This window comes from Mytilus galloprovincialis, chromosome 10, assembly GCF_965363235.1.
Source record: "Mytilus galloprovincialis chromosome 10, xbMytGall1.hap1.1, whole genome shotgun sequence".
In the NCBI taxonomy this organism is placed as follows: Eukaryota; Metazoa; Mollusca; class Bivalvia; order Mytilida; family Mytilidae; genus Mytilus; species Mytilus galloprovincialis.
This window is the reverse complement of record NC_134847.1, coordinates 71666516-71683310: the sequence shown is the minus strand read 5'-3', so window position 1 is coordinate 71683310 and position 16795 is coordinate 71666516. Positions and strand designations below refer to the sequence as shown.

The 16795-nt window shown below is 32.2% G+C and overlaps 1 protein-coding gene across 1 annotated transcript; it reads left to right on the top strand.

The window, feature by feature from the left end:
* Positions 1–1192: 1192 nt before the first annotated feature.
* Positions 1193–13882, top strand: LOC143048295 (dehydrodolichyl diphosphate synthase complex subunit nus1-like). The gene is made up of 5 exons (XM_076221890.1): positions 1193–1575; positions 5150–5284; positions 8033–8191; positions 9359–9458; positions 13666–13882. Exons 1-5 carry the CDS (start codon positions 1299–1301, stop codon positions 13754–13756), a joined length of 762 nt encoding a protein of 253 aa, XP_076078005.1. The 5' UTR covers positions 1193–1298; the 3' UTR covers positions 13757–13882.
* The last annotated feature ends 2913 nt before the right edge of the window (positions 13883–16795 follow it).

The following is a 16795-nucleotide window of genomic DNA, read 5'->3' as shown; positions in this document are numbered from 1 at the left end:
TACATGCACATGTTGCCAGTATGTCAAAACTTTTAGGAATATTTGATTATGGGCCTAACCTTGTGAATACTCATTTTTTTTAATTTTTGAAAAATTGACACTAAAATTAGAAGGATCATTGCATAAGGAACATGTTTACTAAGTTTTAAGTTGATAGGACTTCAACTTCGTCAAAAACTACCTTGACCAAAAACTGTAACCAAAAACTTTAACCTGAAGTGGGACAGACGGACGGACGAACGAACGGACGCACAGACCAGAAAACATAATGCCCATAAATCGGGCAAAAACTTTCACCTTACCTGTACACAATCGGCGCAAACGAAAGACAAAATCTACGCAAGTGAAGAAGAAAAAAAAAATGAAATGCAGATCGACGCAAATATAAGACAAAATCTACGCATGTGAAAGAATAAAAAAAAGGAAATGCAGAACGGCGCAAATGCAAAAAGTTGAGATCAAAATTTATATTTTATTATTTTTATTAGAACGAAGGTTAAATATAGTGTAGTATCTTATGTGTCCATTTGTGTTAAATCTCCACAGGATATTAAAGTAGCGCGACGCATAATAGTTCCTCTTTTCTTGGGAGAGGTAGCGTACCTACGTAGCGTACACCATGATGGAATCCGTGGAAAACGCGAAATAGGACGTTATAATTTGACGTTTTTTCATTGCTAGAAACAACGTCATAGAGCTTTTATGTCACTACCAAGTTCCGTTAGCTGATGCGCATAAACAATAGGCTGTTTGGTCTTTAAAGAAAACATGTGAGAATATGTATCATGTGATGTTTTAAAATTTAGTGTCCTTAACCTCCAACATAATGTCCAATAAAATTTAAGTATGATGTATACAAGCTGAAGCCCCGCCTATCTTAATTACCATGCTTGAGCAAACATTGATACAAACAAAGCAAGCAAGCCAAACAAAGATTTGTCTTGCTAGCATTAATGTAAAAGCTGTAACGCGGACGTCAAGGAAAGCACAGTGAGTTGAAAATGTTATTTTTGTGCTCCATACTTTTTATACTTTTCCGTTTTCTTGATAGATTCAATGCACAAGCAAAGTGGTTTTAAGGGATACTGATATTTTCTATTTAATTTCAGCAGAAAGTTGATCTGTATCAGGTTTTATTATCTTATGTGTTTTTATAGTGTTTTCAACGAAAGAGGAAGTGCCCTCAGCATTCTAACCGTATTACTTCCGGTACACGAGAACACAAGACCGGTGCCTGATCCGATAAATTATGATATCCACTCTTTCAGAAGCTAAAACTTAATAATACTACGTAAACTATGTTTGAACAACTTGTGTTACGACTAATTCATTGTATTTTATCATTTGGAGTGTTTGTAAAACAATGTACAAGTTATTTTATACATTTCGGCTTGGTATTTAAACAAAAATCGTCAGTCGACTTCATCAAAGCTGATGCAAGGCAGATAAACAAGTTGCCGGTACATATAGGAATAGTTGTTTTAGAAGAAAAACTTTCATACACAGATATAGCTAATATTATAATATGGTCACTAGCTTTAGGGATATCTTGCATCAGTGTTTATGATGTGAATGGTAAGTTCAAATGGTTCAAGGAAATATAATTTTCTGACACATGAGCAAATTCTTGATAATATAAGAACACTACAATACACCTTATCGCTATTTGTCCGCCATTGCTGGATATCATGCAGGTTCCCATAAAATTTTGACGTCATAAAACAAAACATCTGACGCCACAATGGAAAGTTGTTGTTGTATGCATCAAAAGTTCAAGCGGCCGGGTCAACCGTGATTAGCGATAATCTTTTGTTAATCAGCAACCGAAAAATGCCATCACGCTGATGCTGTATCATCAAGTGCAGGTGCTGTACAGGTTGTGATCAACAAAACCAAGAAAATAAATAAATATATATCATGTATATACAAGTTTAAAATTGTGATCAATGCAGGATAAAAACAAGGATGATCTTTACAGCAATTCACTGTGTCTCTGGTCTCGGGATGGAAGTGTGACCAGACATTCCAGAGGTTGTTCGTTAAAAGTGTCAGAGTCGGTGTCAATTTCGTTTTTCCCGGGTAGATGGTTCCAGTCTCTGATTTCGTATTCGGAGGTGTTGCATTGTGGCTGCATGATGCTGACTGTGTGGCTATGACGTGTTTTCCTGTTGTTGACGAGGTAGTATTTGGGAATTTCAGTGGTTACTTGATGGTACACTATTTTCTAAAATAATATTAAGCGATTTGCTGTTCTTTTCGTTTCAAGAGTAGGCCAATTCAAAGATTGTATATGATTGCAGTCATAGAGCCAGGTTAGTAGTTGTAGTTCTTGGTTACAAAAATCTTGCTGCCCTGTGTTGTACCATTTCTGTACATTTGATGTCCAGTGCAATGGGGGTCCCATACTGAGCTACTGTATAATATTCTAGATGTGGTCTTATCAGAGCAATGTAAGCGTGTTGAGGGCATTTATATAAATTTCTTCTTTAAAATACAAAATTCAGCTCCACTCCTAGGTATGGGTTATGTTCTTTTAGTTCCAGCTGTGTAGAATGTAAGAAGTATGGTCTATATGATGAAGACATAATCTTTCAATCAGTTTAATTGAAGTCTGGAACTGGCATGTCAGTTAACTGCTAGTAAATATATAGTCTGGTGTTATTTATGTATTTTTGTTTTTTTGTTAGTTTCTCAGGGCTCACACTACTTCAGAATTATAGGGAGAAGGGACTTCTCTTTTTGAAACTGATAGGGAGAAGTGGTGAGATTTGAAAGAGAAGTGCTCATTCGCGCGGTGCGATACAATGTTTGGATTTTACAATAGTATAAAGGGCCATATGTAAATAATGTTCTTTTTATATTGTTCAATTCATATCTGAGTAAAAAAATTACAATTAAAGTAACATTTGAAATTAAAAGTTGTTTAAGTTTTACTAAGGTTCTTGTGAGAAATTACCAACTAAATATCTAGCACTAAAAAAAAAAGTTATTTTAAAAAATGTAAAGAAATTATAATATATCAATTACAATTTAATCAAAAATGATCTTGTGTATGACATTCAGTGTTTCTCATAAAAAAAATATAAAAGTTATTAAGCTGGGCCATAATATATTGATATTAGTATAATAGTCTCTGAGTTAAACAACTTTAATCAATAGTTTAAAACAATCCACAAAAAATATAGGGAATTATATACACCAATCAATTAGATGTCACCAAAAGTCTCTTAATGCGTGTGGAATGCGTAATTTTTCCCTTTGGGATCAATATTCTTCTGTCAGCTGTTCCATCCGTGCGTCCGTAGTAATTATTGTAAAAGTACGGATTTCGGTCATAGCTGGTGCGGTTCAGAACCGGAGTTTAGAAATCAATCAATGGCGGACGAATGCAAGAAAATTTACAAAAATAAACGATGTTTGACAAGTTATTTGGAAAGGAACATGACGTTTTTAATGCAATAAATGGATTAAAAATTTACTGGAGGCAACTTTTATCACGTTTAAATGAAGAAACAAACTTATATTGCCGCCGAAATTGAGGTTGATACATGTACGTTTTCGAGTAACAAGTGCCGGCACTTGCGGAAATGCACGAAGTGATAAAAAGTTGTATTTTTATCAAATAACCTGCTACACACTGCGAAGACAATGCTTCAACCTCTTTTCTAAAGATAATGAATCGTTTATGTCTGAATTTCTTTAATTTTCAATAAAAAATTGATGTTTCATCAACTTGGTAAAAATTTAAAATGTCCGATGACGGAAGCGACTGAAAGCGACTATCGTCAAGAACAGGGCGACTTGTTTTCGCTTTCGGGGGTCGGGGAAAGCGAAGTGACGATCGGGAAGGCGACTTCTTCGCCCAAGTCGCCTGGTAGCGTGAGCCCTGGTTTCTGGTGTATAGTTCAGAGTTTAGTATGGCGTTCATTATCACTGAACTAGTATATATATATTTGTTTAGGAGCTCAGAGGTGGATTTAGAGGTGGGGCTTTGTAAATAACAGTGATGTTATTAGTCAAATTATACCTTACTCATAACTTCCTCTTCATCCATAACAGTTTAAATATTGAAGTTTTGCATGATTTAAAAAACAAATAAAAATATTGATGAATTGTTAGTCACGTTTGGCTGTCACTTAAAACTTGAATACATGTATCTCACATAGTTTCATTCAACACAATTTGTATGTATACTCTCATTTACAATATGGAACTTCTTGTTTGAACAGGGTTCTCGCTAAGGAATTTTGAAGGAGAGTCCAAGGACTCGTCATTTTAAGCCATGATGAGTCCAACAGCAAGAAGAAAATATCTTATTGCAATAAAATGTAGTATTTTACAAATGTTTTAGTCTCCATTTCCTAACAGAGCAATGAAATGACATTAAACTCAGATCACTTTTAAACTTTTTCTATAAAATGATTATATTTGTGTTTAACTGTGTTCAGTTTAAACAAAATATTTCAATCTTGATGCATCTGTGGACTCACCAGTTTTGAAAGTGGTGAGTCCAGACAGATTTTGATGAGTCCACGACTCATGGACTTGCCTTAGTGAGAACCCTATTTGAAGGAATATATACTAATCTATGGCTACCAGGTCATTTTGCAGTCTTATGAAACTATGGTGATATTCCCGGAATCAATAAAAAAAACACATCAATTGAATCAAAACCGACAGTAACAACCTAATATATAGCTCTAGCACTTCTCAAGGTTGTACATGTAATTTGCCACTATAAAAAAAACACACCTGCATATATATATTATATACAATGTAATATATACAATGTAATATATAAATAAAAAATCAAATGTAACTCAAAATGATAAAGAAAATGATAATTTTAAGTATGGCAGTAAGTCATGGTTAAAGTAAACTGAATTTCTTAGTTCATCAGAAACTGAATTTTTAAGCAGAGTTATCTCCCTTTGTCCTTAAGATTTTTGTTAAGTACATGTACATGTTTGTGTAACTAAAGAGATAATCTTACTTTAGTCTACATATCAGATTATTTGTGGAAAACATTTATGCTACAACCTTGAACATATTTTATTATAATATGTTTATATCATTGTGTACCATGTATATATCATGTACATGTAGAAGCTGAGCACTAATTTACATGTACATTTGTATGTCTTTCCAGGTGAATTTAAAAGAAATCATGCTGTTTTAAAAGGGGTTGTAGCAAAGAAACAGAAAGAAATCTTACATGATGAGAGCACAAAATACAGTATATGTTTGCATACCAATAACCAGACAGATTTATATTTAGAAAATGGTATGCATCAAATGTCAGATTTTCTAAATATTGATATGACTAAAATCATAAAACGGTTTCTGACTACATTTCTAGTAACAAAATCTTAGGATTTAAAACCAAACTTCGTCATTTGCCATATTAAATGTTCCAAGGTAGTTCTACAGATAGTGAGATCACTGATCCTTCAAGATAATTTGGAAAACAAATTCCCTCATTATTGACTTATCGTTTTCTGCTCTTTGGTTGGGTCTCTTTGAGTTTGACACATTGCCTATTTTCATTCTCAATTTTATTGATCATCTTTGAAATGTTATGCGACATCTTAAAGATTTTAATTCTGTATTAGTTTCCCATTAGTTAGATATAAATTCAACTACCTGATTTATACTACAAAATGTTTCAATGAAGGATAAACAGAAACCAACAACCACTGGATTGCAATGAAAAATAATGAATCCATACTTACTGAGGTTTTGCATGGTAGGTGAGGCATCCATAGCAGTCTTTCTTCCTCATTTGAAGTCCATGTGATTATTTTCTACTTTGATATGTTGGGAGATTTATGAATTTTTCACAAATTGCTACCAAAAGTGACAATAACTAAGAACAGAATCGGAGGCTAATAAATTTGAGTAGGTACAGGTACCCTGAAACAATTTTATTTTGACCTTCAGCATTGCTACTGACATGACTGATATCAATAAATATTTAACTTTTGATATATATATGAACCATAATTTGCTATTGAGCTCGTTTCCTATAACGATAGAAAAGTGATAAAAATGTGTATTACTGTAAGAAAAGTTGTAACTACATCTAAAGATGCCTTTATTTTTATCAACATACAAGTGTATGCTACTCTTCCCTAGAAAAAAAATTGAAATTAACAAATTTCAAAGATTATACGACCGTATTTTTGTGTCGTTTCTCGAATTACTTTTCGCTTCCGAAGTGCATAACGCTGACTGATTTATAGATAATCGTCACCGGCAAATTCGTAACTTTTGCTTTCAAATAATAAAGAACATCGACCAATAAGAATAGTCAGAAGAAAATGCCGAGAACTATAAGTATTTCTGTAGCAGGTGTAAGAACACTAGCGTTACTTTGGTTTCTGATTTCGTAACGCAAATTTTAGATGATGTAATCTGCTTTGTTGTAATAGAATTCTTTATAACAATATGCAAATATGAACTCTCGCGAGATGCTCAAACAGGTAAATCAGAGATGATTTACATTCTAGTTTTGTTCTTCGTAATAATTAAGTTAGAAAATGACGTTATCGTTATGCGTTACATTTCACACGAAACAGATGTCCAGTTATTTCCTTCTTTTTTTTTAAACTGTTTTTGTCGTAAAGTTCTAATCATTTCCGGTCATACTTGAAACATGTGACTAACATGTGATCACGCCCTTACGGCCGGATATATGAAATACTAAGTCTAAACATTGTTTTTGTTTCCAACGGGATGTTAGCAAACATAATCTGTAGACTTGTTTCGTCGTGTTTAAAAAAGGAAAATACAATTTTCAAAGAGATTGCGCCCGGGGGTCTATTATTTTTCCTATGTGCATAATGTTACATACGATCTTGTGTGAAAATAAATGCCCAATGACTTGACAAAATTGATTTCAGATTTGACAGAAGTTATAACACACTTCGTTTCCGGATAACGATGTAAAGGGTCCTTGGAAAATTCAATCGACATTACGTCTCTTATCATTGTGCCGATGCTCGTTGGATTGATTTTGCTTCAGCAGTAAATATTACTGGATATTTTAGGTGAATAAAGATAATTTAATAAAAAATACATGTTAATATACCGTTACACTTGGAATGTACAAAGTTGGTATCTTTGTCACAATTTTTAATTATTTTTTTTTATTCATGTTCTGCAAACACTTTTCAGAAACGCAATAAACTTGTCAAAAGAGAAGTGAACTTTTACCATGCATGACTTGAAAGGAAGTACTTTATTGATTTTAGCCCACTAAAGTAGGTTAAAATGTGGAAACCATGTAGATGGTGTACAGGTCACAAATATCACATGGTGCCTATTTTAAAGATTTTAGTTACAAGTTAAAAGTTTTTTTCTTTTCTGGATTTAAAGAATTTTACATTGCCAATGATTTGGAATAAATTGTATATAACTGGAATTTCAAAACCAAATATAAATACATTTTTTTGGCTAAAACATCAAGATACAACGATTATGGTATCCTGTATCAATGAAGAAAATATGGAAATTTCTGAATAAATTGTACTAATTGTTTTCAAAACAAGCACATATTTAGGAGTTTTATAATACTGTTACATTTAAGATGGATTTTAAGAAAAAGTATACTGTTCAGATTATTTTAAGCAGATTTTGCAATAAAATAAAACTAAAAAAATGCTTTCGGTTTCTTATGGTTTCCTGTCGCGTTTAAAAAAATCTTTAATTTAACATTGAAAATAGATTTTAAATATTAACATGAAGCAAGTAACACTAGTAATGGTGTTCATTTATGTCTTTTGAAATATATTGTGCAAAATAAAGAAAATAAAGATTGGTTTCTTGTTTGGTTTCCTGTCACGTAAACGGTGAATCAACATGTATTAATTTTTTCTTGAAAAACTCAATTGTTCCATTAATACTATTCTAACACCAACACAACCCACAGAATAACAGTTAAAGTTTTAGAACTTATAAAAAAGGATACAAAAAGAAACCAAAGGCTGAATACCAAATTATGGTCCATATATGCTTTATATTATCATTGCAGGATATAGTAATAATTGTAAAATAGATATACAACTTGTGGGTCCTGAAGATGGTAGGAGAGAACTAGTCAAGTTAGCACAAAATTTATCCAGAGAAGTAGCAACACATCAGCGAAAGTTGGAGGATATTACAATACAGCATATAGATAACATTTTACAAGGTATACTACTTAAATTTAAATTTCATATCTAATATTCTTTTTCAGTGATACTGCATTGTCAATATCCATGTTTACTATAAAGGTAGAACTCCTGAAATTAACACCTGATACTTTGGCATTGGTTGTTAAAATCCAAAATTTGCCTCTGACTTTTTCAGAGAAATTGACTTTGTTCAAAAGAGACGGTGAACATTATGAACTGTTACCCCAGTGTTTATGTTCACGCTGGGAGCATACCTATGATGCCACCTAGTGTAGGGACCAAAGAAGATAACATCTTTTCGCAGAATTTTCTTTAATGAAAATTTTACACTGAAATAATGATTGAAATTAAATTATGAACTTGTTTTGCATTAGAATAGAGATGACTGTATTGTATTTGAAGCTTTGCGGAAGTCCATCGGTAGTTTTACTGTCGCAAATACCCGTTTACTTGTCTCCGCTACGCGTCGCCAGGTAAACTAAATTTGCGACAGTAAAACTACCGATGGACGTCCTTATAGCTTCAAATACAATACAGTTATCTCTTAATTGTTTGTGGATATTTAATTTCACTTTTGTAGAAGTTAAGACAGTCTGCATACAAGCCTATATAAAATTTGTCAATTGTTGAGCATTTAATTTAGTGGTTCACCTAGCCCTATACCCACAAAATTCACAAAAATTGTTATCCAAGGAATATTACTGAATCACAGTAGGTAAATTGTTATTGGAAGATCATAAATGTGTTTCTATAATGAAAAGCGAATGTGTGAATATGAGTGAATGGTATTTGTTTGATAGTCAAACAAAAAAGTATATAAAAAAATTAGGGAGTTGTTTGTAACATGATTACTGGTAAAAAAGTAATATCAAAAAAATACTGAACTCTTGACAATGCTTGAAGAAAATTCAAACTGGAAGTCCCTTATCAAATCATGAAATGGCAAAATCAAATGATAAAACACATCAAACATTTTTGTCAAATGAATGGACAACTGTCATTCCTGACTTGGTACAGGCATTTTCAAATGAAGAAAATGGTGGATTGAACCTGGTTTTAAAGTGCTAAACCTCTCCCTTGTATGACAATCACATCAAATTCAATTATATTTACAATGATGCATATACAAAACAGACATAATAGGTAAAATTGTCAAAATATGATGATTTTCTTTATATTTTTAGGAACAAATAAGTTACCAGATCCTGACCTTATCATCAGATTTGGAACAGTTGATTCATTACTAGGATTTTTACCCTGGCAAATAAGACTTACAGAAATTTTGTAAGTACTAGACTATTCTAAATTAGAGCATATCATGCATAAAGATACAACAAAAAAATAAAGAACAATGAAAAAACTACTTACTCATACAGGGGTGGGATTTTATAGAAAAAAGACAAGTAATAAAGAACAACACTATTTTCTGACATGACCTGGTATATTCATAAAATGTGTAAGCATGAAACAAGTTTTATGTGCACAAAAACTTCCCCACTTTGTCTGAATAGACCATGTAGACACAATAATGCAAATCATTTATTGAACTTGTCAGAAGGATTTTCTCTTTAATTTGAAATTGATGGTCATAACAAAAAAGATTTTTTAGATGATACTTAAACCCCGAAAACTTCAGTCTGGAATGAATTTTGTTGATAACTTGCAGACACAGTGTGAAGTGGTTTTAGGTCAGAGTTAATTGCTTTGCAAGCTGTCATGATGTTATGGAATTCCATCTGATAACAGTAAAAGTTTCAGAAAAGACAATTAACCTTGTATGTTTAGAAAAGAATTTTTATACGACCGCAAAATTTGAAAAATTTTTCGTCGTATATTGCTATCACGTTGGCGTCGTCGTCGTCGTCCGAATACTTTTAGTTTTCGCACTCTAACTTTAGTAAAAGTGAATGGAAATCTATGAAATTTTAACACAAGGTTTATGACCACAAAAGGAAGGTTGGTATTGATTTTGGGAGTTTTGGTCCCAACATTTTAGGAATTAGGGGCCAAAAAGGGCCCAAATAAGCATTTTTTTGGTTTTCGCACTATAACTTTAGTTTAAGTTAATAGAAATCTATGAAATTTTGACACAAGGTTTATGACCACAAAAGAACGGTTGGGATTGATTTTGGGAGTTTTGGTTTCAACAGTTTAGGAATTAGGGGCCAAAAAAGGGCCCAAATAAGCATTATTCTTGGTTTTCGCACAATAACTTTAGTTTAAGTAAATAGAAATCAATGAAATTTAAACACAATGTTAATGACTACAAAAGGAAGGTTGGTATTGATTTTGGGAGTGTAGGTCCCAACAGTTTAGGAATTAGGGGCCAAAAAGGGACCCAAATAAGCATTTTTCTTGGTTTTCGCACCTTCACGTTAGTATAAGTAAATAGAAATCTATGAAATTTAAACACAAGGTTTATGACCATAAAAGGAAGGTTGGTATTGATTTTGGGAGTTTTGGTCCCAACAGAATAAGGGGCCCAAAGGGTCCAAAATTAAACTTTGTTTGATTTCATCCAAATTGAATAATTGGGGTTCTTTGATATGCCGAATCTAACTGTCATGACTGTGTATGTAGATTCTTAACTTTTGGTCCCGTTTTCAAATTGGTCTACATTAAGGTCCAAAGGGTCCAAAATTAAACTTAGTTTGATTTTGACAAAAAATGAATCAGTTAGGTTCTTTGATATGCTGAATCTAAAAATGTACTTAGATTCTTGATTATTGGCCCAGTTTTCAAGTTGGTCCAAATCGGGGTCCAAAATTAAACTTTGTTTGATTTCATCAAAAATTGAATAAATGGGGTTCTTTGATATACCAAATCTAACTGTGTATGTAGATTCTTCATTTTTGGTCCTGTTTTCAAATTGGTCTACACTCAAGTCCAAAGGGTCCAAAATTAAACTTAGTCTTATTTTAACAAAAATTGAAATCTTGGGGTTCTTTGATATGCTGAATCCAAAAATGTACTTAGATTTTTTATTATGGGCCCAGTTTTCAAGTTGGTCCAAATCAGGATCTAAAATTATTATATTAAGTATTGTGCAATAGCAAGTCTTTTCAATTGCACAGTATTGCGCAATGGCAAGAAATATCTAATTGCACAATATTGTGAAATAGCAAATTTTTTTTTAATTAGAGTTATCTTTCTTTGTCCAGAATAGTAAGCAAGAAATATCTAATTGCAAAATATTGTGCAATTGCAAGATTTTTTTTTAATTGGAGTTATCTTTCTTTGTCCAGAATCAACTTAAATCTTTGTTATATACAATATACAATGTATATTCACTTTTTACTACCAACTGATAAATTAAAATAATCTTTACCATTCAGTGATAACAAGCAGTTTTTTTACATCTTAATATTTTATGATGTATTTAAATGAGTAGTTATTGTTGCAAACTCCATTAGAAATTTTAATTGAGATTAGTTTTGGAATAAGGGAAAGGGGGATGTGATTAAAAAAATTGGGTTCAATTTTTCTCATTTGAAATTTCATAAATAAAAAAGAAAATTTCTTCAAACATTTTTTTGAGAGGATTAATATTCAACAGCATAGTGAATTGCTCTAAGAGAAAACACAAATTTTAAGTTCATTAGAACACATTCATTCTGTGTCAGAAACCTATGCTGTGTCAACTATTTAATCACAATCCAAATTTAGAGCTGAATCCAGCTTGAATGTTGTGTCCATACTTGCCCCAACCGTTCAGGGTTCAACCTCTGCGGTCGTATAAAGCTACGCCCTGCGGAGCATCTGGTTATTACAGTTACAATAATACTATATCTGATGTAATTTGTCAGAATCACAGGTCACAGTTACATCATTCCCAATGATGTCCAGGCCTCGACAATAACGCTTGTCTGATTGTCCGGTACCAGAGGGAAAAAAGGTCGGACAAGTAAAAGCTGTATCAAGCTTGTCCGTCGGGACAAGTACATGATTATTCAGCAGAAAATAAATTTAATCCAACTTTGATGAACAAATAATTATAAACAAAAAACAAGAAAACAAATATTAGTTTGACATGTTTCTGCATTCTGTTTATTCAAATGCAAAACCTTTTTTCTTCAACATGTTTACTTGCAATCGATAAATTTATTGGTTCTTTGTCAAGTACTTTTCAACAGGTAAAAGGTATACTATTCTCGGAAACCAGTCTTACTGATCCGAATCAATGATGCGCTTTGTAGATAAGGTAACTTTACAGGACAGTTCTTCACCTCTACAGGTTTAGCTGAAGTTTAATAGACAGTTTGGCACCGTAGGAGACATATTAAGTAGACATGATTGATAGACAGTTTGGCAAGGCAGGAGACGTTTCGGGACCAAGACAAATCATACCTCATTTTGCTACCTTATTCTGTTCCTTATAACAAATACCATACTGGTAATTTTTTTCACAAAATTTTTATGTTTTTATTTACCATTAAATTCACACAATCATATTTGATCATAAGAAGAAAAAAAATACTGACAATATGGTGACCTATAGTTGTTAGTTTCTGTGTCATTTGGTCTCTTACAGAGAGTTGTCTCATTGGCAATCATACCTTATCTTCTTCTTTCTATTGATTGAATTTCAATAAACTTTTTTCAACTTAAAAAAAACGGATTATACAAATCCAATGAGTGTACAGGCCTAACAGATGGTGCCTCATGTTAAGAGTCTGATGAGACTGGCATTGATGAAAAACTAGAACCTAAGTCCTGTGACATGACAAGATTCAGTTGAACTTGACTCATATTTTTGAAAAGTATTTCAAATCAAAAGAAATACATCAAATCCTGTCTATTGTTTAAATTCGTTTTGTTTCTTTAATCAAGCAGAAATATAAAAATGTTATTTTTAATAGAAATTTTTTGGACAAGTAACAATTTCATTCGGACAAGTAAATTTTTGTTATGTACTTGTCCGACAGGACAAGTTGAAAAAAAAGTTATTGTAGAGACCTGATGTCCAATATATGTGATATCTTTTGGATTAGGGTATTTAGATCTAGCTAAATCTAACACACAATCTGGCATTATTTCGTGAATGAAAATGAAAATGGAACCCAACATCCACATATACGTCCATATTCCAACATCCTTATTTAACTCATGTCAAACATTACTTAACCTGTCTAAGGAATAAAAATATTTCATTCCTGGGGATATTTGAATATATTCTAGAAAATCACTAGAACTGACTGGATAAATTTATAGAATTGCTTGCATCAGCATTACTTTACCTAATGACCTCTTATCTTGCTGGCTGTCATTGTAGTGGTCATAAATTCATAGATAAAATGGAATCACAATGAGAGTTTCACTACTACATGACTTGTTCTGAAAGTGGCGTGCTTCGGGGTTTAATTGAAATATGTACATCAGCGTAAAAGATTAAAAAAATGGGAAAACAAAGTAAAATATATAATATATTTCATTATTTCAGGGGATTAGATTATTGATATTTTTATATTACAAACTTTTTTTTATTTTTCAGAATGCATCAAACACATGATGGATTGACATACAAATCATTTATATCATTATTACACTCTTATGGAGATACAAATCAGAGATTTGGAAGATAGCATATTCACATTAGAATTTTTACTATCATAGCATTGTAGTCATCCAGAATACTTACTGTGAATGGAAGGGGGATGGATCTAGGAATTGTCATAAAAATATAATATATAAAAAAAATTCACAAATGAGCTTTATATTTACTTATGAAAAAAGGTATCCAGTGATAGTTTTCTAATTGTTATTAGATCCTCTATTTTAGTTTCCATCAATTTTATGTAAACACAAACTGAGTGCACTTCCACATGACCTTGAATTGCATCTTTTGTTATTTAAAATTTAAAGGAAGGACAACTCAGTAATCTTGTTTTCAGTTATTCCCCTTAGAAATGTAAAACCAAAACAGGCTATCAAGTCACTTATTTTGAGTTCTTAAAATTTTCTCTTTGTTGCAAAAATCTCCTATGTGTCCTGTATTTCTATAAAATTGGTAAAAAAATGAGTTATATGGACTTATAAGGAAAGATATAGTCCTAAGTTCTTTGATTTAGGAGCTATAGGAATGTAAGATAAAGGTAAAAGTAGTGACTAAAAACAGCAACATTATGACATTTATCAGGTGTTAAAGAATTAATAGTTCAATTTTCTACATCTTGACCTACATCTTGACCTTCAGCTTTTCCAAGTTGTTTCTGTACTGTGGATTCAGTTATTTTCGTTGGTTCCAATTTTTGTAGATTGGGGAAAACTTGCATTTTCGTTGATAATTGATTTTGTGGTTTTCTCAAAAGAATGCATATAATCATATAGCAAATTGCAATTCATTGACCATTTATATTTGTGGTTTCCCTGTTCCAACAAACTCCTTGAAAATTGGTATACAACAAATAATAAATCCATAGTATTCCTAAATATTCTGTAGGTTTTTTTTTATTCTAATTTAATAACTATTAGAAGGACAAAATGAAACCTTTTTGGTGAACAACTAAAGGTGATAACAATGTCTTGATAAAAGTTGGTGTAAAGGTTGTTCAAACGTTTATACAACTTATTGCTTTTGGTGCAAAAAGAAATTTCTGTTGAAAAGTTAGAATTTAATTAAAATGCCAATACACAATATTTTATTTATTCAAAGTGTTTCCTAGTATATCTTTAGAGATAGTTTCAAATATAGATGAAACACCAGAAACTTGAGGAAAAAGTGGCATATTTACATGAGATATCAAACTGTTTGACAAATGTTACTGAAACAGAAATAATTTTGTAATATTTTTAGGTAATCTGAAAATTCTTTTGACTAAATCAGCTTCATATTATGACCAAATGTCTAGTTTCTAAATGGAGTACCATATTACATTTATTTATATATCAAATTTTCAGTATCTTCCCATTAGTTGGTCTCCTGGGTTATTTTCACTGTATTATAATTATGCCCCGAGACAAAATAAAGAGGCGCCTATTAATTTACCTCTTTCGTCCATCTGTTCATCTGTCTGGATATAAGTAGATGATTTGTATGGCTATCTTCGTTTTTGAGCTACATCTTTAATATCTTGCAGGATGCTTCTATAGGTACTAGAGGAGTGCATGCCTTTAGACTTTATTTTTATGCCCCACCCTAGTGGATTGGGCATGACATTTACCCTTGTTTGTCTACGTCCGTCTGCAAGTACCAAATATAAAAAAGAAGATGTGATATGATTGCCAATGAGACAACTCTCCACATGAGACCAAAATGACACAGAAATTAACAACTATAGGTCATCGTACGGCCTTCAACAATGTGCAAAGCCCATACCGCATAGTCCGCTATAAAAGGCCCCAAAATGACAATGTAAAACAATTCAAATGAGAAAACTAGCGGCCTTATTTATATAAAAAAATTGATGAAAAACAAATATATAACACATAAACAACAACCCCTGAATTACAGGCTCCTGGCTTGGCACTTGGGACAGGCACATACATACATAATGTGGCAGGGTTAAACATGTTAGCGGGATCGCAACCTTCCCCTAACCTGGGACAGTGGTATAACAGTACAACATAAGAACGAACTATAAAAATCAGTTGAAAAAGGCTCAACTCATCACAGGGACAAAAATATCAGTGGACGCGGCCGGGTATTTTTACATTCCAACAACAAAAAGACACTAGAAACATTTTTAGCATACTTATTAAATACAGAAATTACAAATTATTTAACAAAAAACAATTTGTGTTTATCTTTTGAAAAAACAAAGTTATGTCTTTCTTTCGAATTTCTTTTGAAACAGAAAATACGGCCACAAATCCGAATTTTGAGCAAATATTAGAAATTTCGAGCTCATTTTACTAAAAAAGTAGCACATGAAGGTAAATTTTTTATTACATATTTGATTGTAATATAACAAACATACCGAACTCCTACAAAATTTAAAGCCAATTGTCCCCAATCAAATTACAAAATCAAAAGCTAAAACACATCAAACGTACGGACAACAAATGTAATATTTCTGCCTAGGTACATACATTTTCTTATGTGGACCTGGTTTTATAGCTAGCTGAACCTCTGACTTGTTGACATTTTCATAACTGTATGAACAAAATAAACAGAGTCTAACATAATAGTTTAAAATGTCAAAAAAGGGATACGGCAGTCAACATTGTGTTATAATCTTTATCACTATAAAAACAACAAAAAATATGTACCAAAGCAACACAAAAAGGCATATAGACAAACTAGATTGGCGAAAATGGAAACAAAATTTTACCATAGCATAATAAAACAATGACGGGACGGGGAAGTATAGAGCCTAAAGAGGTAAATATATTCATATTAAAAGATAAATAAAAGAATACTTAAACGGCCTACTTAAACACGTTAAGAGGATAAACAACATCAATAGCCACAACCTACACTACAAGACCATTGTGTATAAGTTGTGAAGTTGATACGAAATATTTATCAATAAAATTGAGAATGGAAATGGGGAATGTGCCAAAGAGACAACAACCCGACCATAGAAAAAAACAACAGCAGAAGGTCACCAACAGGTCTTCAATGTAGCGAGAAATTCCCGCACCCGGAGGCGTCCTTCAGCTGGCCCCTAAACAAATATATA

Excerpts from the sequence above, each read along its gene's own strand:
- LOC143048295 (XM_076221890.1), top strand. The coding sequence starts at position 1,299 with ATGTTTGAACAACTTGTGTTACGACTAATTCATTGTATTTTATCATTT. Across the intron at positions 5,285-8,032 it reads AGATTTATATTTAGAAAATG|GATATAGTAATAATTGTAAA; the intron begins GTATGCATCAAA and ends TTATCATTGCAG. Across the intron at positions 8,192-9,358 it reads TATAGATAACATTTTACAAG|GAACAAATAAGTTACCAGAT; the intron begins GTATACTACTTA and ends TTATATTTTTAG.